Source organism: Pseudophryne corroboree, chromosome 4, assembly GCF_028390025.1.
Source record: "Pseudophryne corroboree isolate aPseCor3 chromosome 4, aPseCor3.hap2, whole genome shotgun sequence".
NCBI classification, from domain to species: Eukaryota; Metazoa; Chordata; class Amphibia; order Anura; family Myobatrachidae; genus Pseudophryne; species Pseudophryne corroboree.
In genome coordinates this window covers 78,626,369-78,652,266 of record NC_086447.1, presented here as the reverse complement: position 1 = coordinate 78,652,266, position 25,898 = coordinate 78,626,369, and the positions used below count along the sequence as shown (strand labels likewise).

The following is a 25,898-nucleotide window of genomic DNA, read 5'->3' as shown; positions in this document are numbered from 1 at the left end:
CATCAGGCCATTAGACCTTCTAGCATTTACCAGATGTGTCAGGTAGCCAGTCTAACCATAGTCTGTTTCCTTACTATCGTGTACATTCCATATTTTAGTCTTGTGGAGCACAGAATACTACCTTATGGTTTTGATATAGTAATTTTTGAATGGGATAGTAAATTGTAGCTGGGATTAAGGTAGACTTTAAAAGGTAAAGTTCCAAATCAGAGCTTCTAATACACTGTATGGGGTTGATACCCCTAACTGCATTATTTGCTAGAACATCCCTTGGAGGGGGCATGGCTTGGAAGCCTTCCTGTACAGATGTGCACAGTGTAAACTCTGGGAGATCGGAGTATAAAAGTACATATTACCACCCATAATACTAACCGTTACGCACAAGCAAATACTCCTTGCCAGCTGAAAGGGGCTCTGAGTAAACAGGACAGAGCGGCAGGTTCAGGGAGCGTGTTGTGAAGCTCCCGTGGTTTGCGGCCTGACCGCTCCTAAAGAGCCATGGAGTGGAGTTCACGACACAGCCAGCAGAGAGATCCAAGTCAAAGGATGGGGATCTGGGCAGCAGTGGCTTGAGGAGCAGTGGGTGCGGACGGAGGTCACCCGCTGGTGTTATATGACAAGCATAGTCACATTATCCAGCCCTGCAGGGTGCGTGGGGCAGTGGGAGCTGCTGAAACTGCCAGTTCAGGAAGCAGGAGGTTATGGTGGCCATCTTGACCTCCTTATCCCGGACCCTGGTGGAAACACTATTGCTGGCTGGTGAGACCTTGTGGGGCTGCTGGAGGCTTGGTTTTTGGAGGCCCCCTCCTAAACATTGTTTTTCCACCTTTTTTTCTTCATTATAATTGGGGCGTACCCTGGACTACATATTTTCATATAACTTTACAGTTACTTTCTCCAGGGTATAGAGAAGCTCCCCTTGGATTGCTACGTGGCATGTATACAGCTCTCTCAGCTACATAAAGGAATCTCATTCATTAATAATACTAAGTAGTATTTCCTATTGGATTTTAATTTTTCAGATTATACTTGCATTGACTGTGCCTTGCTATTGTATATCCCTGGAAGGATATCTAGTGGGATTAAGCCGCTACTGCTCGTCATGTTCTCGAATATCATAAAGTGTGCTGGAAAGGAGCTATAATCTGTTAATATAAATATCTAAAATTCTCTCTGCACCCAATTTTCCCGTGTGGTGATATATTAAACAAAATATTAGTGGAGCTTTTCTTGTTCGTGACATCAGAATTCTTTGCATGTGAGTGTCTATGTACTACAATTTTAGTATGCCTCCTAAAAAAGTAAAAGGTAGCCAAGTCCGTTTCTCAAGAGGCCTTTTTTAAACATTCCCCACAAGCCTCAAAAACCAAAAATGATGAGGTATCTTCCTCTAAGAAAGAAGTTTCTGGTGTATCATCTAAAAGCGGTCCTTCTTCCCCAGCCCTAGTGGATAATACATTAGAGCCAATTGGAGGTATTGATGACCTTACAGTTGGAACCATGAAGCTCCTTTTGTCACAATTTAAGAAGGAGATTGTTGCGGAATTTCAGGCTACATTCCAATCATGTTAGCAGTCGATAGATGAATCATGGGGCTGCATTGATCACCTACAGTCTAAAATGGGAGAGGTGGAAGGCTCGAATAATGGCCTCATCACCTCACACGAGGCTCTGCAAGCTGAGGTTGTGGCCCTTAGAGACATGGTCTCAGACTTGGAGAACAGATCTACTCGCAATAATATAAAACCGTGGGGAGGTCCCAGAAAATGTCTGAAACAGTTGTCTGAATGACTTTCCAGTACATTTAAGATGCTTTTACCTTCATCCAAGTCTACAGATTTCTTGATAGATCGTATTCACAGACTCCTAAAGCTAGGAATGCTCCTGAAGGAGTTCCAAGGGATGTACTGATGAGAGTGCACTATTTTCATGTCAAAGAGTAAATTTTAAAAGCTGCTACATCAACAGAGGACACTTCAGAGATTCTAGGCCCTATTCAAGTTTTTGGTGGCTTGTCTCAAGCAACTCTATTTAAAAGGCGTTCTTTTTATCCCATCACATCTGTCCTTCAAAAAGAAAGCATTCCATATAGATGGATATTCCCACCGAAGCTGTTGGTCTCATGAGAGGACTCCACTATTGCGATTACCACCTTGGAAGAGGGATAAAACTTGCTTTTCAAATGGAACATTGCAGGATCATCTACTTCCTTGTCTCCTGCCTGGAGACTTCAGCAGGACTGATCTATGGCAGGCTTCAACTCATAAGTGTACTATGCCTGCAATTAATTAATTAATGTTTAAACCATACAAAACCTCTCTTTACAGTATTGTTACATTTCATTGTCTAGTTTGACATGAGAAGTTAATTTCCTGATATTGAGAGATAAGGGGTGGCTGCAGACAGAGAATGAGCTCCTTTAATGGATCCAGTTCTGGTGCTGGGGGAATACAAAGTCACTAGTCCCAATCCAAGGCTCAGGTTCGCCATGTTATGGCGCTTCGTAGTGACCCCAGGAAGGGTCAGTTCGGTTTCCTTTTTTGCTTTTTTTGTTTTTGTTATCCTTGATTGTGTCTAATTTTTACAGCCAGGAATCTGTGTTAGTTACGAATTATTCATATACTGACTTTACTATGCATATTCTGTTGGCATTGCATATGGTGAATATAATTTCCAAAAATGGTAAGGGGTTAAACTCAATGCAGAAAAGAAGATTAGCTTTGAACTATTTCCAGATAGTTGCAGTTCAGGAAACTCACTTTAAGAAGTCGGCTCCTCCGGACTTTGGGGGTCATTCTGACCCGTTCGCACGCTGCGGTTCATCGCAGCTGTGTGAATGGGTCGCTTCTGCGCATACACAGCAGCCGCATTGCGCAGGCGCATCATAGCGACACCACGAATGAAGAAAGTGGTTGCAGCAGCGACCGGAAGAAGATCATCAGGAGGAAGGCGTTCCGGGGCATCAACTGACCGTTTTCCGGGAGTGGTTCGGTGAATGCAGGCTTGTCCAGGCGTTTGGAGGGCGGATGTCTGATGTCAAGTCCGGGACCTGCATCGCTGAAATCATCATACCAGGTAAGTATGTCCAGGGCTAGTCTTGTTTTCACAAAACTTTTTTAGCATAGCAGGGCTGCACAAGTGATCGCCGCCCTGCTATGCTAAAATACACTCCCCCATAGGCGGCATCTAGTTGATCGCACAACCAGCAAAAAGTTGCTACGTGCGATCAACTCGGAATGACCCCCTTTAGCAACTCAAGATTTCACCACTGTTATATGGAAAATGGGCCTGTTAAAAAAGCGAGTGTGGCCATCCTTATCTCACAACAGTGTGCATTTGCACTAACAGCGCAATACGCAGATCCAGAGGGGAGGAATTTAATCTTAGTAGGCTTGCTGGAAATTGTTGAAGTTACTGTGGTTGCCTGTTATGCTTCTAATATTAAACATCTTTTCTTTTGCAGGACGATGTGCACAAAAATTCAGAAGCATGTTAGGGGTGCTATTTTGATTTTGAGACTTGGTCCTAGACCCTCATCTGGATAAATCTTGGAAGTGTACACCACTCTCGGGCCAGCCCCTTGAGTCCGCTAAAAATATTAGGCAGGCAGAATATGCTTTTTATGATGTCTGGTGTACTAAACACCCCTCTGAGAAAGATTATACATTCTATTCTCATGTCCATGGTAATTATTACAGAATAGACTTTATCTGACAGATGGACTTTGCCCTCTATTAGCAAGGTGGATATCCTCCCCATAACATGGTCTGACCATTCCCGTTTAATTTTAGCATGAGACAGGCTTCCCCTGGCCCATGGCGTTTGGGTAATCAGATTCTCTCTCAGCTGGATGCTCAACAATCTATTCCACAGGTCCTCAAACTCGGTCCTCAGGTCCCCACACAGTGCATGTTTTGCAGGTAACCCAGCAGGTGCACAGGTGTATTAATTACTCACTGACACATTTTAAAAGGTCCACAGGTGGAGCTAATTATTTCACTTGTGATTCTGAGAGTAAACCTACAAAACATGCACTGTGTGGGGTCCTGAGGACCGAGTTTGAGAACCTGTGATCTATTCAATCCTCTTTGAAGTATTTCTTAATAGAGAATTCACCCGAGGAGACATCCATATTTAATTTTAGTTGCTCGCTTAAGTCGATGATAAGATGCTCTGCAATTCAGGCAGCAGCACATTTTAAGAAAGATAATAAAAAAAGGGATGAGCAGGCTGGGCTGGAAGTATCTAGAGTAGAAGCGCACATAAAGCAGTTCCTTCTGATAAAGCGATGTTTAAATTATTGCTCAACGCTAGGGATGAGCTGAATGCCTTCTCTGTTGCTGAGGATCAGCGCAATCTTAATCAGCTTAATCAAAAATATTATGTTTTTGGGAATCGGGCTAGTAGACTCTTAGCTAGGAAATTGAGAGGTAGGAGGGCTAAAGAAAAGGTTCAGAATAGTTACTCAGATATGGGAATGAAAGTGTCAGATCCTACTGAAATAGCCAACATGTTTGCTGCATATTATGATAAACTATACAATCTTAAGGATGACCCATCTACTATCCAGCCTAACTCTATTGAAATAGGTTTGTTAATGAACTCAAATTGCCTTCTTTGTAATCTGTCTGTCTCTAAACGTCCTATGGAACCTGGTGGAAGTAGAGAGGGCTATGGACTCTTTGCCTCGGGAAAAAGCCCCTGGCCTAGATGGGGGATCAGTATGGATAACCGCCTGACATGATGCCGGCAAACAAAGTACCGATGCCAGAATCCCAAAATGTTATGTTCAGAGGCGTATCTAGGGTAGGGCGAGTGGGGCACGTGCCCTGGGCGCCTTGGCAGGCCCAGGAGAGGGGGGCGCCGCCGGCATTCAGGGCATCATGCCCCACTCGCGCCCGTCAACCATAAATGTGAGGGGAGGAGAGCGCTGCTGTGTCCGGTCTCTGGCGTTCTCCTCCCTTCACATAGCAACAAGAAGCCACCGGCCGGTAAGTGACGGGGGGGGGGGTCCGGCGGCACGGGGGGGGGGGGGGGGGGCAGCAGCACAGTGGGGCATGTATCTGGCACCAAGTGGGGCCTGGCACTGTGGGGCATGTATCTGGCACTGTGGGGCATGTAACTGGCACTGTGGGGCAATGTATCTGGCACTGTGGTGCATGTAACTGGCACCAAATGGGGCATGTAACTGGCACTGAGTGGGGCCTGACACTGTGGGGCATGTATCTGGCACTGTGGGGCAATGTATCAGGCACTGTGGGGCATGTAACTGGCACTGTGGGGCAATGTATCTGGCACTGTGGGGCATGTAACTGGCACCAAATGGGGCATGTAACTGGCACTGAGTGGGGCCTGGCACTGTGGGGCATGTAACTGGCACCAAATGGGGCATGTAACTGGCACTGAGTGGGGCCTGGCACTGAGGGGCATGTATCTGGCACTGTGGGGCATGTAACTGGCACTGTGGGGCATGTATCTGGCACTGTGGTGCATGTAACTGGTACTGTGGGTCATTGTATCCGGCACTGCGGGGCAATGTAACTGGCACTGTGGGGCATGTATCTGGCACTGAGGGGCATATATCTGGCACTGTGGGGCATGTATCTGGCACTGTGGGGCATGTAACTGGCACTGTGGGGCAATGTATCCGGCACTGTGAGGCATTGTATCCGGCACTGTGGGGCAATGTAACTGGCACTGTGGGGCATGTATCTGGCACTGTGGGGCATGTATCTGACACTGTGGGGCAATGTATCCGGCACTGTGGGGCAATGTATCCGGCACTGTGGGGCAATGTATCCGGCACTGTGGGGCAATGTAACTGGCACTGTGGGGCAATGTATCCGGCACTGTGGGGCAATGTAACTGGCACTGTGGGCCATTTTCAGTGGCCACGCCCCTTCTGGAGTGTGGCCACACCCCTACTGGTGTGTGGCCAGGCCCATTTTTCGCCACGCGCGCCTTCGGCGCACGCACATGCTGCTTTTTGTATGTTTTTTTTTGGGGGGGGCGCCATTTTCCATCTTGCCCTGGGCTCCGAAAACCCTAGTTACGCCTCTGGATATTTTATGCTATGCTAACCCTTCTCCCCTACCTCCTAACCCTAACCCTAACCTCTCGCCCTTAGGGTCTAACCCTAACCTCCTCCCGGTGGTGCCTAAACCTACCCCCCCTGCCCTGCAGCCTAAACCTAACCCTCTCCTTAGTTCCTAAACCTAACATCCCCTCGGTGGTGCCTAACTCTACCTCCCCCCCCCTGTCTGCAACCTAACCCTACTACCCCCCACCTCCTGCAGCCTGACCATAATCTCCCTGGAGTTGTGTAAACCTAACCCCCACCCCTCACTGTCCCTCCGCTGTGCTATTTACCGACTATCAGAGTTCTGGCGTCGGCCTCCTGACCCAGTCTGGATTTCGATGTCGGCATTGTGCCGAGTGTCGGGATTCCGACGTCATTACTTCGACTGCCTGGATTCCAACAGCCGGGATCTTATCCGCATACCCCGGACGGGTATCCTTATAACTTCTACAAGACATTTAAAGCTGATTTGGCTTTAGTGTTGTTGTCCATATTTAATGAAGCTTCAGAGACAAAACGATTTCCTAAAGAAATGCTGGAAGCACTAATTATTGTCATAGCCAAACAGACCAAACCTCTTACCGCGGTTCAAAATGACACGCCTATAGCTCTGCTGAATACTGATGTTAATTATTCGCTAAGCTAGTTGCTATTCGGTTATGTCCCCTTTTACCATCTCTCATTAACCCGGACCAGGTGGGCTTTGTGCTAGACAATAAGCACAGGGTATTAAATGTTATCGAGCACTGTGTAATATGGAAAGATCCTTTACTTGTTTTGTTATTAGATGCCAAAAAGGCTTTTGACAGACTAACTACACTGGGAGTACCTACATGTACAGTTACTCTAAACAAATTTGTCTTTATTGGTATAATGCTAGACTCAATTTTGGCACTATATATGTCACCGTCAGCTAAAGTGTTTATTAATGGGTGTCTCTCCTCAGGTTTTGATATATCTAATGGTACAAGACAGGGGTGTCCTCTCCCCCCCCCCCCCCATCTTTGCTTTGGTAGTTGAGCCTCTAGCTGAGAAAATTAGAACACATGATTCAATAAGAGGCCCTATTATAGGGGGCCAATCACATAAAATTAGTTTATTTGTAGGCGTTATTTTGCTTTCTGTGTAGACCAAGAAACCTCTCTGCCCAAACTTCATGCTGAACTATTCAGCTGTCTCATAATATAAACTAAACACTACTAAGACAGAAGCCCTTCCGTTTAATATCCCAGGGGAAACATTAACTAGACTTAGAGAGTCATATAGATATGCATGGCAAATAAGATCCCTGAAATACTTAGGTATTAATTTGGCCAGTGAGGCTGATATATTTGATTGAAACTATGGTCCTCTTTTGAGGGGCTGACTTGAGAGTGGATGATGCAGGAGGTTTCTTGGTTAGGATGGATTGCAGCTGCACAAATTATACTTCTCCCTAAGTTAATGTACTTATTTTGTGCTATCCAAAGTCCCTATATAGTAAAATGAACCAGATTCTAGTGAAATATGTATGGAGGTGCTCAAAACCAAAAGTGGCAAAGAGTACTCTTGGTCGATCTAAGTTGGCAGGTGGAGTGGCATTTCCAGATTTGAAAAATACTCTGTTCCTCTTGTCTCACGAGTCAGGCAAGAGATTGGTTTGAGATGGCAAATCCAAAACCCTGGGTTGTTATAGAAAGGGAAGGCGTTCGTTCCATAGCCCTTACAGATTTGTTGTAGTTACCACCCTCTACTGTACATAATAAGCTTACTATTCATACTCATCATCTTCTTTCAGTGAATAACATACGTTAGGATCTAAGGCAGAATATCAGATGTGACTCACCAGCTGAGAACGGCATAAATGCCTCATTCTTCACAAAATTGCCACCAGCATCCAGAAAATGTTCCGGGTAAAACTCTTTTGGTTTTTGAAAGTGATTCTTGTCATACAGCACTGACGTCAGCAGTGGGATTACCTGTGTCCCCTGAAGAAGTAATAACATTTGAATATGGAATGCTTATGTACAGAATAATTAAAGATTTGTAGGATTCTGTGTTAATATTGTTAAAACAATGAATTTATTTATTCTGAGTTCAAGGTTCCAACATTTTAAAATTCACTGTACAGTAGAAACAGATTTTGTTTTTCTGATAACACCCTCATGGTCTACCTACAGAACTCTGACAATTTTATTCCTAAAAAAAGTAAACCCTGTTTGGTCCTTAGGGGTAGACTTACAGTACTAACCTGCCCTTTGTCAAGTCTGCTGCTGATCCAGCCTGGAGTACCATTTATTTTTGTTGTGGCCCCAAATCCATCCATCAATGCCACGATAATTGGCAGCAATGAAAAACTCTTTACAAAATACGTTTGACTTTTTGTGCTATAAATTTATCAGGTGCATAAATGACTGAACACACACATTCGATTAATATTTATATACCTTTATATCAAAGCTCAAAATGAATTGACAAACATTTAATTTCAAATGAGACTTTATCTCATAAGCAGTTAGCATACGGCATCCAATGTTGGCCCTCATTCCGAGTTGTTCGCTCGCAAGGCGAATGTAGCAGAGTTACACACGCTAAGCCTACGCCTACTGGGAGTGTATCTTAGCTTCTTAAAAGTGCGACCGAAGTATGCGCAATATTGCGATCACAAACGAGTTAGCAGTTTTTGAGTAGCTTCAGACTTACTCTGCCTGTGCGATCAGTTCTGTGCTTTTCGTTCCTGGCTGACGTCACAAACACACCCAGCATTCGCCCAGGCACTCCCACCGTTTCTCCGGCCACTCCTGCGTTTTTCCCGGAAACGGTAGCGTTTTCAGCCACACGCCCCTAAAACGCCGTGTTTCCGCCCAGTAACACCCATTTCCTGTCAATCACATTACGATCGCCGGAGCGATGAAAAAGCCGTGAGTAAAAATACTTTCTTCATAGTAAAGTTACTTTGCGCAGCCGCAGTGCGAACATTGCGCATGCGCACTAAGCGGATTCTCACTGCGATGCGATGAAAAACTCCGAGCGAACAACTCGGAATGAGGGCCGTTATTTACTAAAAATCGTCACGTGAGTAGATGCTGGGTCAACCATAGGCACAGAAAGGTTGTATTATGAACAGTAACAAATGTATAAAAAAAATTGTCTTGAGTTACTGTATATCACTGGTTGGTGTTAGATACTATGGGGTCTATTCATAGAGCAGTAAAAAACCCTGTTGTGAGCTAAACAGGACTTTTCCCTGCTCCCTCTAATTCATGTAGCGGCTTACCACCCCTCTAGCGGCAGTTTTCTCTACCTTGCTCCTGTCCCCGCAGCTGAATCGCAACACCATTCTAATGAACGGTGATTGCAATTCATGTAGGCATGGAAAGCTGTGCTTTCTGCTTACTTTGTTTTCACCATTTCAGGATGGCGTAGACTGGCAGCAGAATGGAGAAGAGCAGCGGAGACTCCTGTATCCCGACCCCTTCTCTGATGCCAGCCAATCAAAGGAGACCAGGGCATATGCAATTATGCATATGCCGGGTCTCCAGACTGTCCTCCCCCCCACTGCCCCGATGACTTCTCACTACTCTCCTTCCCCCGCCGCTGCTAAAATGTGACCCGACATATACATATGCCGGGTCACCTCCTCCTTACTGCCCTTGCCTAGCTGTTTGTTGGCTCGCCCCCACGCTCACGCTACCCTGTGTCCCGCCGCCGCTGGAGTTCAACTTCTCATTCCCCCGGTGCATGCGCAGATGACACCTGGAGGCAGGGGACAAACTGCGTATGTGCAGAAAACCGTCAGCCACGATATGAAGAGAGTAGACTGGAGAAGCCGGGATCGTGGAACAGCCAGATACCGCATGGCATCAGGGAACAGGTAAGTATTAAAGAATTGCGTTGAAAATATGAAAAAAAAAACCTGTAATAGGAATGCGATGTTTAGTGAACAGGTAAACCTAAACATCGCATTCTTACATGAATAAACCCCTATGTTTCTCAGTTATATTCCAATAAACCTCCTAATGTGTGGACCTCCATTCTAAAAGTAAAACATTCTATACCCTTAATACCAAGAAATAATGACACGGAGACTTGAATTTGGCAGAAAATTGTTAGCTATTCATTGTACCCTAACCACTAGAAAAACCTGTAAAGTAAATATTAAGTTAACATGTCGTATCAACCGAAATATGGTGGCAGAAAAACGAACGGCTACAACCCACTGAAGATAACCTCAGAAACATTAAAACTCAAACAATCCTAATCTACCACAAAAACCATACATAGGTAATAGGTGCCCGACTCAGACCTCCACGCTGACTACCCACCCTGATGGGTGATGACGCTGCCCCCTATTGGGTGATCTAGCGGCCTTAAAAGTCAATGGAGGTGAGTGCACCTAAACCACACCAATACTGTAAAAACTGTCAAACTAGAACCTGCCGTTCTTTTCTGCCAACAATTAAAGACTCTTCCACAGAGTCTTCGCACCACCACCATACCCTCAACCTAACTCCTGCAACACCTGAAACAGATCCTCCAGGAAAAACATCATCCCTTCCTTGGACAAATGCACACCATCAGGCCGAAAAAGGTGACTTTCACGGAACCGAATCCTAGGGTGGTGAACCACTTTCCCTCTGTGAGCCAATACCCACTTCGCCACCGCAGCGTTCACCTTTTGCCTGGCCTCATCAATAGGGCGACCGTCCACCACTCCTCGCCAACGCAACCTTGGCACCATCATGGAGAACACCAAAACACAGCTGGGCCAAGCTGCAGCCACGCTGGCCAGATCTTCCATCATGGCCCATCTCAGCTCTAAAGACGTCCTCTTCCCCAGATCGTTGCCACCCAAGTGGACAACCAGAACCCTAGGGACTCCATGCTTCCTGACCTGACTGACAATCTACTCTTCAAATCTTGCCACATCAGTCCACGCCAACCAAGCCAACGAACACCATGAGCCCGGGGAAAAAACTGCGCCCCATCCGAGGCCAAAAACCTGGCTGCCCAGTAAACATAAGAGTGGCCAACTACCCATACTGACAATTCGTTTTCTACCCAACCTAAAGTGAAGGAAAGGAATAAAAATTGATTAGTAAATATCCTAACATGAGCTTATTTCATGCATTAAACCTGAAGGATCTGACAAAAGAAAAAAGGTTTTAGTTTCTTATTGAGTCACGGCCTAGCCGCTCTAAACAAGCTTCAAGCCAATCGAAGCATAACATAAAAACACAACGGGAAAGATCAAAATAAAATAAGGCAAAATAAAAAGGGCGTGAGGTGGGGGGGGAGGGTTAAATGGGAAAAAACATGTAAGAACTCAGCTGGAGGTGAAAGCATAAAAATCCTGCTGAGGGACTTTGTATTGGAACTAATCAGCCAAATTGTGTAAATTGAGATTCAGTCCGTCAGGTCAGGCAAAAAATCGTAAAAGAACTCCAGACCCCCGCTGCCAGCAGCGGCGAGTAGCTAATCCCTGAGTAGGATGAGCAGGGTAGACAAACAGACACAAACTGCACAATGACGTACTTAACCTTCCAACATTAACTTATTAACGCTTATTAAAACTGAAAAACTCCTGAAACCGGGCAAATATAACGTTTGTAACTGGAAGACTTCCATCACCCCACCGCCTGAATCTCCGCAACGGAAAAACCCGCCGACGCAGCCGACGTTACCACCCCAATTCGGAAAGAATGCGTACCGAAAGCAGCGGGTGAAAGGCCCAAGCTGGCCAGACAGGGACTAAGCATCCAACGAAATTGAGATTTCGTCAATGGTAAACCGTCATAATGCAGCAGCCGTGACCCTCTCACATCGGGCCGTACTGCTGCATATTTCAATGCCAATCTCACTGGGCAAATGCTCTCCTCCAGAGACGGTACCAAAGTGACCCATCGTCCTCTACCTACTTGGTCCATCTTAGAGCGACGCAGTCTGCACTGCAAAGACCTCTCACCCACCACCACGTCATCTTGAAGAATGCGCGAATCTGCCCATTTAGATGGCGCTACCAGCTCCGAAACCCGAAAGGCTCTGTGATAATCCATGGAGAACGCCATCTGGATCAACAGCGACTCAAAAAGTGATGATGCGACACTGACTACAGCACCGATGACAGCTGGTAGCAAGGCCGCATCGATGGGGTGCCGCCTATCTGGCGGCGCTGGCGCCACACGCGCCCACCCTTTCATCGCCTTCACAAGAAGTCCGCTCTTTGTCACGTCAGGAAAACCCTTGATTTTATTAAAAAATAAAATCCCTGCTAAGTACCGGGACACCACCGCTCTGGACCTACCCATGACAAAAAGCTGCCAAATAAAAGAATCATCATCCGATGCCCGCTCTTACCTTCTTGACCCCGTCCTCGGACAAACTCTTCCCACTCGCTCCACGCTTGACCGTAAGCCTTGACCGTGTTCGGAGCCACTGATCGCATCGCTAGGCCCTCCAGTCCGGTTCGATCACCTGCCAGACATACCCGGGACATAGAAACCCCCGCTCATCGGCCTCAGGTGCCAACAGCCGAAATCTTTCCCACTGCCCGCGGGACAACGTGTCAGCAATTCCGTTCTCAATTCCTGGAACATGCTGCGCGTGGAACCATACATTCCTACGCAAGCATGTCAGCAACAATTGCACAAGCACCCTCAAAACCACCAGCGACTTCGCCCTCTTATTATTGATCGCATGCACCATGCCCAGATTGTCGCATCTGAACAAAATGCTGCGATCAGCCAGACATTCGCCCTAAACCTCCAGGGCTACCATAATGGGAAAAAGCTCTAGCAGCAATAGGTCCTTAGTGAAACCTTTGCGATACCATTCCTCCGGCCAAGGAGCCACATACCAAGATCTCTTTAGGTAGCAACCGAACCCAGAGGAACCCGCCGCGTTGGTAAACAGTTGTAATCCAGCATTGTCAACCGTTGGGGCCAACCAGATACGCACCCCATTGAAGTCCTCCAGGAACGAGGCCCAGACGGCCAAATCCCTCTTAATCTCGGAGGACAAGCGAATGAAATGCTGCGGTCTGGCATACCCCACCGTCTACCTCTCCAGCTTTCGGCAGAAAACCCTGCCCATCGGGATGACCCGGCAAGCAAAGTTCAAGAGGCCCAGCAAAGACTGCACCTGCTGCAGCGTAACTTTGTGCGACGCCACGAACTGCCCGATAACCGCACGATGTTTGGCAACCTTGGCCTGAGGAAGGCGACATGAGCCTGCCACCGTGTCGATTTCAATCCCCAAGAACGACAAACAGGAGACAGGCCCCTCCGTTTTATCCTCGGCCACAGGAACGCCAAAGTGATAAAACAAGGCTCATATGCAGAACAACAAGTCGCTGCAGCACGACGAATTCGCCGGTCCCACACACAGGAAATCATCAAGGTAATGTGCTACCCCATGACCTCCCGTAGAAGACTCCACGGACCAGTGTAAAAATGTGCTAAACTTTTCAAACAATGAGCAGGAAACGGAACACCCCATCGGCAAACATTTGTCAATGAAACATTCCGTTCCGATCCGAAAACCCATAAAACGGAATGAGTCCGGGTGCAACAGGAACAACCTAAATGCAGATTCAATATCAATCTTAGCCATCAGAGCTCCCGGGCCGTAAGTACGAACAATCCCCAGTGCCTCGTCAAACGACTGGTACACCACTGAACATTGTTCTGGCGGTATTGCGTCGTTGACAGACGACCCTGACGGGTAAGAGAGATGCTGAATGAGCCTAAAAGCACCCGGAGTCTTCTTGGGGACTACCCCCACTGGGGAAATGACCAATTCATCCAATGGGGGTATGGTAAACGGGCCCTCCATCATACCCAGTCGCACTTCTTTCCCAACTTTCTCGCACAAAACTGACGGGAAGCTGCGAGCGGATTGAAGATTTTTGAGGCAGGCGGAAACCAAACTTGAAACCCTGAAACAAAAAACTGGCGTCCCACCTATTTGGATACCATCCCAATCACTTGGACATGGCATCCAAATGAATTGGCGTTGGAGCCCTGTTGAGCAATCCCGCTCCGGGTGGGGTTTGCATAGCCTTGCTTACCCCCCCCCCCCTCCCCCCTTGGCCCTGCCAATTGCCCTTAAAACAGTTGGAGGCCGGGTGAAAGCTGCCACATTGCAAGCATGAATGTCGAAAACGACACTGCCTGCCGAAGGAACAGGTCGCATTATTATATGCGAAGCATTTCACCCTCGCGGTGGCCTGTCCGCCCCCGCGATTAGCTGATCTTCTTTTCCTGCCTGCCCCCCCTCCACGCTAACCCCCTGGGTGGATGAACCAGCTCGCTGCCCATCCGCCCCCGGATTCCGGGGCTCCTTCGCAGCTTGAGAAGTCTGGGTGACCTGGAGCCATACCTCCACGTCTTTGCATCCAAAATCAATTATCTGCAAGCAGTCCTGCTTTTCCCGAAACTTCTCGTCATGCATTCGCCATTCTACTCCTGTTGACATTCGTTGCATGTCGTGTATCAGGTGTATCAGGTGCAAGTACCGGATGACGTTCATGTGTTCATCCGGCCTATCCTCCAGATAATGCCGCAAAGACGCAGAAACCAGCCAGCCAGTTGTAAAACTAATGGAAATCCTCAGCTCCCATGCCCTTCTTAGCCTTCGCTGCCTTATACTCCTTTGCGTCCTTAGTCAGCACGAACATATCCACGTAATCGCCTCTACTGATCTTCTTCCGGCAGCTATCCCGCAACCTAATCAACACTGCCGTATAGTCGCAGTGGACTAATCGGCAAATTACGGCGCTTCTTGGCCCTGCGAGCGCTCTCGCTGCCCTGCCGCTTTTTTAGCATACTTCGTCGCCCGCTTTTTCGCTCTAGTCGTGCTACTAACCTCGGACGCTTGCGACGATAGGGATGAAGAAGAGGAGGAACTGACCGAACTAGAGTGTTGCCGACTGCTCGGACTCGGACTCCCCCGGTGTGGAAACCTCAAAATCCTCGTCATCGCTCACGTCCACCGCAACCTCACCACAAACACCTGAAAAAGACGACAAAGCACGGGACCCGGAAACCACTCCTGGAGCATGCATGGTATTCTGGGGTACCTCTGCCCGCGACTCGCGTCCACGCTCTGTCCCTACCTGTTGGTTGCCTAACTGCGCCTCGGCCGCCCCCAGGTCATGACAAGCGCGCGCTATCTGCTCGACTGCCGACCCTGTCCGCGTGACGGACGCCCCTGTTTCTGTGTGCGCACCTGAACGCCTCGCTGTCCCCGGAGATGAGGCTGCGACCAATGGGCCCAATGCCGCCACCACCGATGACAGTGCTGATGCTAACTTCCCGGAGGCCTCTTGTCTGCCCCAAAACTCGTGGCCACTACCGGTGGCAGCCCCCGCGGATGCATTGTCCATAACCTGGCCTGTCGGCCGGTGGGCGCCGAGAAGGGACCCACCGGTAAATAATCCGCCTGCCCTCCTGGTGACCTGTTGGCCCCCCTAGCCCTCACCCACCTGCTCCTCCGCCCTTCTTCTCCCCCATCTGCTCCGTGCCTACCCGCACTCTATAAACTGCCCTTGCTGCTGCTCCTGGCACGCGTGCCCTCCTCCTGCAGCCCGGAGCTCCCTCCGGCTGCAGGGAAGGCAAACCTATGGGGCTCTCCACCGCTAACTGCATATGCCCCTCTTTGCCCCCCCCACCGCTCCCCGCCAGACTCTGGCTGTAAGGGAGGCAGCAGGGGAGACTCATACCCTTGTGGCACTGCTGCGCGCACACGTGCGCGGTCGGCGCCGCTAGCTGAGCGCCGCTCCCCGCCGGGCTCCAGCTGTAAGGGAGGCAGCAGGGGAGACTCACACCCTTGTGGTGCCACTGCGCGCACACGTGCGCGGTCAGCGCTACTATCTGAGCGAGCGGCCGGGCGCGACCCTAGTGCGTGTGCACCACCGCTACCAGACACTCTCCGGCCAGCGGTGGGGAGCACCGCCGGCCGAGACCCTGCGACAGCCCTTCCTCGACCCTCCGCCGCACTCCGCCCACCCCACTGCCCTCAGCCTGCATCCGCCTGCCGCCTTGAAAAGGGGGACGGGTGGGAAGAGGGTACGGGAGCTTCTCCGCGCGGCATGTGCGCGTCCGCGGGTCCACGTCTCCGGCATCTCCTGAGGTGGAGGTGTTTGCCGAGGCCCGGCCACCTCACCTCCCCTCCCCTGTGCCCCGCGTCTCGCCCGCCACCCGCGGCCAGAGATTAACTCCGGTCCAAACTCCTGGGGCAGGGGAGACTGGGTCCGCCTAGCTACCACCGCGCGGGTATGCGCTCCGGCGCCAGGGGATGGGGAACGACCAACTGGGAACTCAGGCCCAGCCGAGGCTCCATCTTCCCCGCCCTCAGAGCAGTAACGAGATGGAGCGCCGACTGAACGGAGGGGGCGAGAGGCGGCCATTTAGTCAGCAACCACTCACAGAAGTGTACCGGAAGGTGAGGGGAAGCAGGAGGGAAAGTAACTAAGCTACCTAACACTGTCACCTAAACTGCTTAACCTACTAATGAAAGCACCAAAAAATTTGATAACACTCACCAGCTAGAAGGCAAACTGAAAGAGACTCCTAGATGACCTATACATCCCTATATATGCTGATCCCTCCCCTATCTACCATTGGCTGTAACTTTTCATAACAATTTGGTCCACACCCATCACAGGAGGTTTAACTCTCTCCATTCCCATGCCAGTCATTTAGTTCTCCTTATTAGAACAGTGTCATAAACGTAGCTTGTGGCACTGATTTAATAATGTCTCCACTGAGCTCCTCTGCCCTGTTCTTATGTATCAGTGCACTCTCTGCTTACAACGACCCAAAATCCAAAATGTGGAAGGTAGTGAAGCTGTGCTACCTCAATGAAGGATTTTCCAGCTTTCGGCAAAGGTGTCAATTCATTTTGAGCTTTGATATAAAGGAATATAAATATTAAGCATCTAGTCACGTGACGATTTTTAATATATAACATTGGATGCCGTATGCTAACTCTCATTTGTAGAGATGAGCGGGTTCGAATGTAACGCCAGAATTAACGCCAGTTCGGTTTTATCCGGATTTTTCTTATTGGCTATCCAAAACACGTGACATCCGTGAGCCAATAAAATGCTGTTTTGAGAACCAAGTAAATCCGAGTAAAACCGAACCCGCTCATCTCTACTCATTTGATATTAAATGTTTGTCAATTGATTTTGAGCTATGAAATAAAGGTATATAATATTAATCAAATGTGTGTGTTCAGTCATTTATGCACCTGAGAAATTTATAGCGCAAAAAGTTAAAAGTATTTTGTAAAGAGTTGTATTGTGTTTGGTGAGCAGCTAGCTGTCACCAACCATAGTTGTGTATACACAGACACAACTGGACTTAATTGCTGCTCGTTACATTCTGGAAAGGTTTCCTATCCACACAATTTCATATATCTATATATATTAGCCAATGGTGTCGAGAGAGGGGGGGGGGGAGGGTACAAATTACCTGGGCCAAGGTCTGATAAACTGGACCAGTGGGGGCCCAGGTCCATGCCTCCTTTGATTAGGCTATGCCCCCTGAAAAGTATTTGGGCCCAGCCAGGCTCTCTACTACCCTGGCTGGGAGGCATACCTTGCTCCTGTGAGTGGCTGCTTCTCATGTGCTAGACACGCCCTCAAAGAGGAGTAGCCATGCCCTCAGCATGCTGTGGTCACACCCCCTCCAGTGGGGGCAGGGGGGCCCAGGAAGTTGTTGTACCGGGGGCCCAGAAATTCTCTTTGCAGCCCTGATATTAGCGCCTGAATAAGATATGTTTGGGTATAGTAATGAAAAACTGACATTTATTAATTATATCCCTTAGTATTTAAGTTTACTCTAGTTTGTGCTGGATGGGAACATGTATTTATGTTTGGCCACAGTCAATATGGAACTACAGTGGTGCTTGAAAGTTTGTGAACCATTCAGAATGTTCTATATTTCTGCTGAAATTTGCCCTAAAATTACCTCAGATTTTCACACAAGCCCTAAAATAGGATTTTAATTACCTACCGGTAAATCCTTTTCTCGTAGTCCGTAGAGGATGCTGGGGTCCACATTAGTATTATGGGGTATAGACGGGTCCACTAGGATCCACTGGCACTTTAAGAGTTTAAGAGTGTGGGCTGGCTCCTCCCTCTATGCCCCTCCTACCAGACTCAGTCTAGAAACTGTGCCCGAGGAGACAGATAACTTCGAGAGAAGGAGTTTACACAGATAGTGGCGAGATTCACATCAGCTCACACATACAAGGCAAATCAAGCTAACCAGCTTGAAAAATCAGCAACGACTGAACGAGATTACTTAAACAAGTAAAAAAACAGTACTTAACCAAGAACTAAGCAGTACTGAACTAAGTAACCACTGCAGGATCACGAAGTGCTGGGCGTGCACCCAGCATCCTCTACAGACTACGAGAAAAGGATTTACCGGTAGGTAATTAAAATCCTATTTTCTCTTACGTCATAGAGGATGCTGGGGTCCACATTAGTACCATGGGGATGTACCAAAGCTCCCAGAACGGGAGGGAGAGCGCGGAGGCTCCTGCAGAACTGATTGACCAAACTTCAGGTCCTCAGAGGCCAAAGTATCGAACTTGTAAAACTTTGTAAACGTGTTCAACCCAGACCAAGTAGCCATTCGGCAAAGCTGTAAAGCCAAGACACCCCGGGAAGCCGCCCAGGAAGAACCCACCTTACGAGTAGAGTGGGCCTTAACAGATGTAGGACACGGCAATCCTGCCGTAGAATAAGCATGCTAGTGAACCTGATCCAGCGAGAGATCGTCTGCTTAGAAGCAGGACTCCCAAGTTTCTTGGGATCATACAGGACAAACAGAACGTCTGGTTTTCTGTGACGAGCAGTCCTCTTCACATAGATTTTCAGAGCCCTTACAACATCCAAGGACTTTGATTAAATTGAGGAGTCAGTAGCCACTGGCACCACAATAGGTTGGTTGATATGAAATGCTGACACAACCTTTGGAAGGAACTGCTGACATGTCCAGAGCTCAGCTCTATCTTTATGGAAGATCAAGTAGGGACTCTTACAAGACAAAGCCCCCAACTCTGGCCAACAAAGTGACAGCCTTCCACGTGTGAAATTTGACCTCAACCTCCGTTAGAGGTCCGAACCAATCCGATTGGAGGAACAGTAACACCACATTAAGATCCCAGGGCGCTGTAGGCGGCACAAAGGGAGGCTGGATGTGCAGAACCCCTTTCAGAAAAGTCTGAACCTCCGGGATGGAAGCCAACTGTTTCTGGAAGAAAATGGATAGGGCAGAAATCTGGACCTTTACGGATCCCAACCTCAGGCCCATATCCACACCTGCTTGCAGGAAGAGGAGAAAACAGCCCAGATGAAACTCCACCGTAGGAAACTTCTTGGACTCACACCAAGATACATATTTTTTCCAAATACGATGGTAATGCTTAGATGTTACTCCTTTCCTAGACTGTATCAGGGTAGGAATAACCTTGTTTCAAATGCCCTTCTGAGCTAATATCTGGCGTTCAACCTCCATGCCGTCTAACTTAGCCGCGGTAAGTCTTGATAGGCGAACGGCCTCTGCTGCAGCTGGTCCTCCCGAAGAGGAAGAGGCCTTGGCTCTTCTAGCAGTAGACCCAGAAGATCCGCGTACCAAGCCCTTCTTGGCCAGTCCGGAGCAATGAGGATCGCTTGAACTCTTGTTCTCCTTATGAGCTTTAGAACTCTTGGAATGAGTGGAAGTGGAGGAAACACGTTCACCGACAGGAACACCTATAGAGTCACTAGGGCATCCACCGCCATGGCTTGCAGGTCCCTCGACCTGGAACAATACCGCCGAAGCTTCTTGTTGAGACGAGAGGCCATCATTGTCTATTTGAGGTACTCCCCAAGGGTCTGTTACCTCCATGAACACCTCTGGATGGAGACCCAACTCCCCTGGATGGAGATCATGTCTGCTAAGGAAGTCCGCTTCCCAGCTGTCTACTCCCAGAATGAAGATTGCTGACAGCGCCAATGCGTGTTTTTCTGCCCAGAGGATGATTCTTGTTACCTCTGACATTGCAGCTCTGCTCTTCATTCCGCCCTGTCTGTTTATGTAAGCAACTGTCGTTACATTGTCCGACTGCACTTGAATAGACCGATCTCGCAGAAGATGGGTCGCTTGGAGAAGACCACTGTAGACGGCTCTTAGTTCCAGAATGTTTATTGGCAGGCCTGCTTCCAGACTTGACCACCTTCCTTGTAAGGTCTCCCCCTGAGTGACTGCGCCCCAGCCCTGGAGACTTGCATCCATGGTTAGGAGGATCCAGTCTTGAATCCCGAACCTGCGGCCCTCCAGAAGGTGAGGTAAATGTAGCCACCAGAGGAGTGAAATCCTGGCCTTTGGTGACAGACGTATTCTCTGATGCATGTGTAGATGAGATCCCGACCACCTGTCAAGGAGATCCAGTTGGAAGGGCCGATCATGAAACCTCCCATACTGCAGAGCCTCGAAAGAGGCCATCAGCTTCCCCAGAAGGCGAATGCACTGATGAACCGATACTCGGGCTGGCTTCAGGACATCCCGGACCATAGTTTGTATCACCAACGCTTTCTCTTCCGGAAGAAACACCCTCTGCACTTCGGTGTCGAGGATCATTCCTAGAAAGGACAACCTCCTGGTCGGCTCCAAATGTGATTTTGGAAGATTCAGGATCCAACCGCGTACCCTGGGCTGGTGCTAGGGTGTTCAGCGCCACCCTGCAAACTATAATTTTGCGCCCTCCCATAACTGAAAAAGGGACAATGCCGCCACAAAAAAGAGGTGTTGTCTCACAAGGAAGGAGCCTTGCCACACAATAGTACTTCCAGTTCAAATAGTGTCCCTTACAAACATTTTGCCACACAGTAGTGATCCTTATACAAGTTACATTACACAGTAGTACCAATAATAACACACAACGGCCAGAGTACCACAGTAGTGCCCCTTATACAAGTTACGCTACACAGTAGTATTCCTTATACATAATGCAGCGTTTCAGCGCTTTATTGTGCTTTTGTCAAGCATAAAGTAGCAAAAAATGTAACAAAATAAAACATTAAAATCATGCAGCAGCGATACTAATCCTCATTTGGTTACATAACAAAGTTACTAAATATATAAATTGTTACATGATTTTAATGTTTTACTTTGTTAATTTTTTTGTGTTTGCACATTGCACTTTAATATATGGTTATATGACGTAATTTCCCACAGTCCGGGTTGTTTGACCGGAAGTGAGTACTAGCGTCAGCATGGTGATGGGCGAGATGTTTGTATAAATTTGGCAAGTGTGTTTGCTACTTTATGCTTGACAAAAGCGCAATAAAGCGCTGAAACGTTGCTTTATAACAGTGCATTACTGTCTCTTTATTGGGAGTGCCGTCATGAGTGAATTTGTGATTTCTTACCTGTGGGCATTCATAACATTTATACTGGAATTAAGTAAAGTAATGCCAGTATCTTGCTTCTGTACAGTATATATATATATATATATATATATATATATATATAAACGAAAAAAATCCGCTGCACTCAGGGTCTTGTGAAGACGTAATTTGTATTAAAACATCAACATAGTGTCCATCGACATTTCGGGGACTTCAACCCCTTTGTCAAGATGTGTGCCGGGCCTGCGTGTACCCTGAGTAGATGCGTCGTGAGAACAATGGACTGTAACAACTTCTAATTGGACGATGCCTTTATCAGCAGATCGTCCAGATAAGTAATTATGTTCACCCCCTGTCTGCGGAGGAGAACCATCATCTCCGCCATCACCTTGGTGAACACCCTTGGTGCTGTGGAGAGGACAAATGGCAGGGCCTTGAACTAAAAATTACTGTCTAACAGTGCGAATCTGAGAAAATCCTGATGCGGCAGCCAAATCGGAATGTGGAGGTACACATCCTTGATACCCAGGGATTCCAGGAATTCCCCCTCCTCCAGACCTGATACCACCGCCCTCCATTTTGAACTTGAACTCCCTCAGAAAGGGGTTTAGCAATTTTAAGTTCAAAATGGGCCTGACCGAACCATCCGGTTTTGGTACCACAAAAGGTTCAAATAGTAACCTTTGTTTTGCCAATGGTGTGGAACTGGTACAGTGACCTGAGACTCCACCAACTTTTGGATGGCTTCCTGTAGGATAGCCCTGTCTGCCAGCAAAGCTGGCAAGCCTGATTTGAAGAATCGGTGAGGCAGGAGATCTTGAAACTCCAGCCAATACCCCAGGGACACAATATCTTGCACCCAGGGATCCAGGCCGGACGACACCCAGACGTGGCTGAAATGCCTGAGACTCGCCCCCACCGGCCCTACCTCCAGGCCACGCGGTCCACCGTCATGCTGAGGACTTTGGCGTACCTGAAGCAGGCTTCTGTTCCTGGGAACCCGCAGCAGCAGGTTTCTTGGATTTTGGCCGACCTCCCCTAAAGAAGGTGTTAGACGGCTTGGCCTTTCTTTTTTTAGCAGCCCGAAAGGACTGTGATGCAGCTGAAGAGAAAGGTTTCTTTATAGCAGGTACAGCTGAGGGAAGAAAAGGAGACTTACCCGCTGTAGCCGTGGAAATCCACGCAGCCAACGCTTCCCCAAAGAGAGCCTGACTTGTGTAGGGTAGGGTCTCCACACCTCTCCTGGATTCTGCGTCGGCAGACCACTGGCGCAGCTAAAGTCCTCGACGAGCTGAGACAGACATGGAAGATATCCCTGTAGCCATCGAACCCAGGTCTTTCATGGATTCCACCGTAAATCCTGCAGAATCCTGAATGTTATGTAAAAACAATTCAATGTCACTTTTATCCATTGTATCCTAATCCTCAAGTAACGTGCCTGACCACTTTACTTTAGCTTTGGAAATCCATGCACAGGCAATAGTAGGATGTAGTATCGCCCCTGAAGCTGTGTATATGGATTTGAGTGTAGTGTCAATTTTGCGATCAGCCGGTTCTTTTAACGTGGTAGATCCTGGGACAGGTAAAACAACCTATTTTGAGAGTCTGGATACAGACGCGTCAACTATGGGTGGGTTTTCCCATTTTTCCTATCCTCCTCAGGGAAGGGGAAAGCAACCAGAACCTTTCTAGGGATCTGAAATGTTTTCTCTAGGTTTTCCCAGGCTTTCTCCAAAATATCATTTAATTCCTTAGACTCAGGGAAGGTTGGCGAGGCTTTCTTATTGTCAGTGAAGTAAGCCTCCTCATCCTGCTCAGGTGTTGTATCAGCAATATTCAGCACATCTCTAATGGCCTCTATCATCAACTGCACCCCTTTTGCAAGAGATGCCGCCCCCGCAGAACATCCCTGTCTGCCATGTCAGAATCGGTATCCGTGTCATCTTGCATAATCTGGGCAAGCGCACATTTTTGGGAGCGCACGTTAGGGGGCCCAGAGGTAACAGAACCACACCAAACTGCTATAGAGTTCTGTAAAACCTGAGTTGTAGACTCATTTTGTGCAACTCTAGTAGAAATTTGAGAAATCATTTTTTTAAGAGAGGCTAACCACTCAGGCTCCCTTGCTGGGACCTGCGCTAACACAGTGCAATCCTGATTACATGGAATGGAATCATCCTGAGAGGAATTATCCTCTGCAGCATAAGACACAGAATCCCTGGACATAGCTTAATGGAGACCACAAACACTCCACACACACACAGGGAAGGGCAGACAGAGTTTCCCCCCTAAGAATGCCAAGAGAGACACAGAGATTGGAGCCAACCCACACACAGCGCTTCAAGATAGAGAGACCCCTGCAGTGGCAAACGCAGGATTTGCATGGGGGGGTTTCCAGAACTGGGTCGAGCCAATCACGGGGGTGGGGACTGGGGTGACCCAGTATATGCTGGGTCCGTAAAACTAGTGTGTCTGTGTGTGTGTGTGTGTGTGTGTGTGTGTGTATATATATATATGTATATATATATTTATATATATATACCATGTAAAGAAGGCGGCACTCAGAGACTTGAAGGTGCAAAAGAATATTTAGTAAACAAGCTGCAGAGTTACATCAACGTTTCGGGGCGCGCAGCCCCTTCATCAGGATCATGAAGGGGCTGTGCGCCCCGAAACATTGATGTAACTCTGCAGCTTGTTTACTAAATATTCTTTTGCACCTTCAAGTCTCTGAGTGCCGCCTTCTTTACATGGGATAGTGATGGAGGTGGAAACCTCATAGGATGGCACCTGAGCCAGAAAGCCCACGGAGGCCTTCAGAGTGCCGGCTACTACAAGGGTATCTACCTATCTATCTATCTATCTATCTATCTATCTATCTATCTATCTATCTATCTATCTATCTATCTAAATATACACACACACACACATAAATAAACACATATACATAGCATATTAAACATGCATACATATATATATATATATATATACACATACAGTACACGTATATATACACATGTATATATCATATGTGTGTGTGTTTATATGTATGCATGAATATACATGTGTATATATGTATGCACATGGATATATATGTACTATAATTAAAATATAGTAAACTTTTACTGCACTTACATGTGCCTCCAGGAAGACAGCAGGCTGCAGAGGATGCTAGACAGCCATTAATAATACTCATGCAGCTAAAAAAAAAAAAAAAAATACAATTTTTTTTTTTTTTAGTGGAGGGGGGTTTCTGGGTGCTCGGAACCCCCCCTGGGTGCGCCACTGCCCTACCCAGCGCTTACTGTGTACCTTAATAGGTTGCACAGTACAGATATACAGCCTCCCCCCCCCCCCCTTCTACAACCCCCTGGTACTGTTATAAGATAGCTGGAGTTGATATGGAGGGACTGCTCTCACTGACAGCGCTTCTGCAGGCAGGGAAATGGCGCTTAACGCTGCAGGGTCTGCTCTGAGGAGAAGTTCTGCCCCCTTTCATGGCGCTGCTTCCCGCTCTTCTGAAGATTATACTGGCCTGAGAAAAACTTCTGTCAGCGATCCTGGGACCCTGACAGGCTTGTTGGTCAGTGTAGAGTGTAGGCGCTGGCTCAGGGCGCCCCTCACAGCGCCGCACTATGTACTACTGAGCCCCAGAGCGCAGTTAGTACTGCGCTTCATACCCTGTTGTCGCCATCTTCACACCGGCTCCCCGCTTGCCAGGGAAGCCGGTGACTAACTCGCCACTGATCTTCTGGCTCTGTAAGGGGGTGACGGCATGCTGCTGCTGTGAGCGATCCCCTGTTGTGGAGAACGTTCGATCCCCTCAGGAGCTCAGTGTCCTGTCAGCGGAGATAGTGGCTCAGACCCCACAAGGCGGACACTACTCCATCCCCTTGTCCCTCGAAGCAGGGAGGCTGTTGCCAGTAGCCTCCCTGTGCCTAAACTCTATTTAAAATATTAAAATGAAAAGAACTCCTATGGAGCTCCCCTAGCTGTGACCGGCTCCTCCTGGCACATTTTCTTAACTGAGTCTGGTAGGAGGGCCATAGAGGGAGGAGCCAGCCCACACTCTCAAAATCTTAAAGTGCCAGTGGCTTCTAGTGTACCCATCTATACCCCATGGTACTAATGTGGACCCCAGCATCCTCTAGGACGTAAGAGAAAAGTAGATAGAAAACCAGATCAAAGAAATTATGCAAAAAAAGTAGACACGCTCTGTTTTTATATTGTATAAAATGACCCAATATCACATATCTGTGAGTGGCAAAAGTATGTGAAGCTTAAGCTACAGATGCTGGGGTGTGGCTTTAACCGAACAGGAATTCATTTTAAAAACATGCAAAGCCACAGATGAAACACAACAGGACTTGGCATTAAAAAAACCCATGGCTACTTCATCACAGCACTTCATATATACAGTAGATTGAGACTGGG

The 25,898-nt window shown here is 47.9% G+C and overlaps 1 protein-coding gene across 3 annotated transcripts in view; it reads right to left on the bottom strand.

Annotated features, from left to right (window-relative positions):
* LOC134908926 (cytochrome P450 2C5-like) overlaps positions 1-25,898 on the bottom strand; it is a 189,333-nt gene that overhangs the window by 2,489 nt on the left and 160,946 nt on the right. For all 3 annotated transcript variants that reach the window (XM_063915181.1, XM_063915180.1, XM_063915182.1), the window contains one exon: positions 7,905-8,046. In XM_063915181.1, coding sequence (XP_063771251.1) covers positions 7,905-8,046 — 142 coding nt within the window. The remainder of the gene's footprint in view (positions 1-7,904; positions 8,047-25,898) is intronic.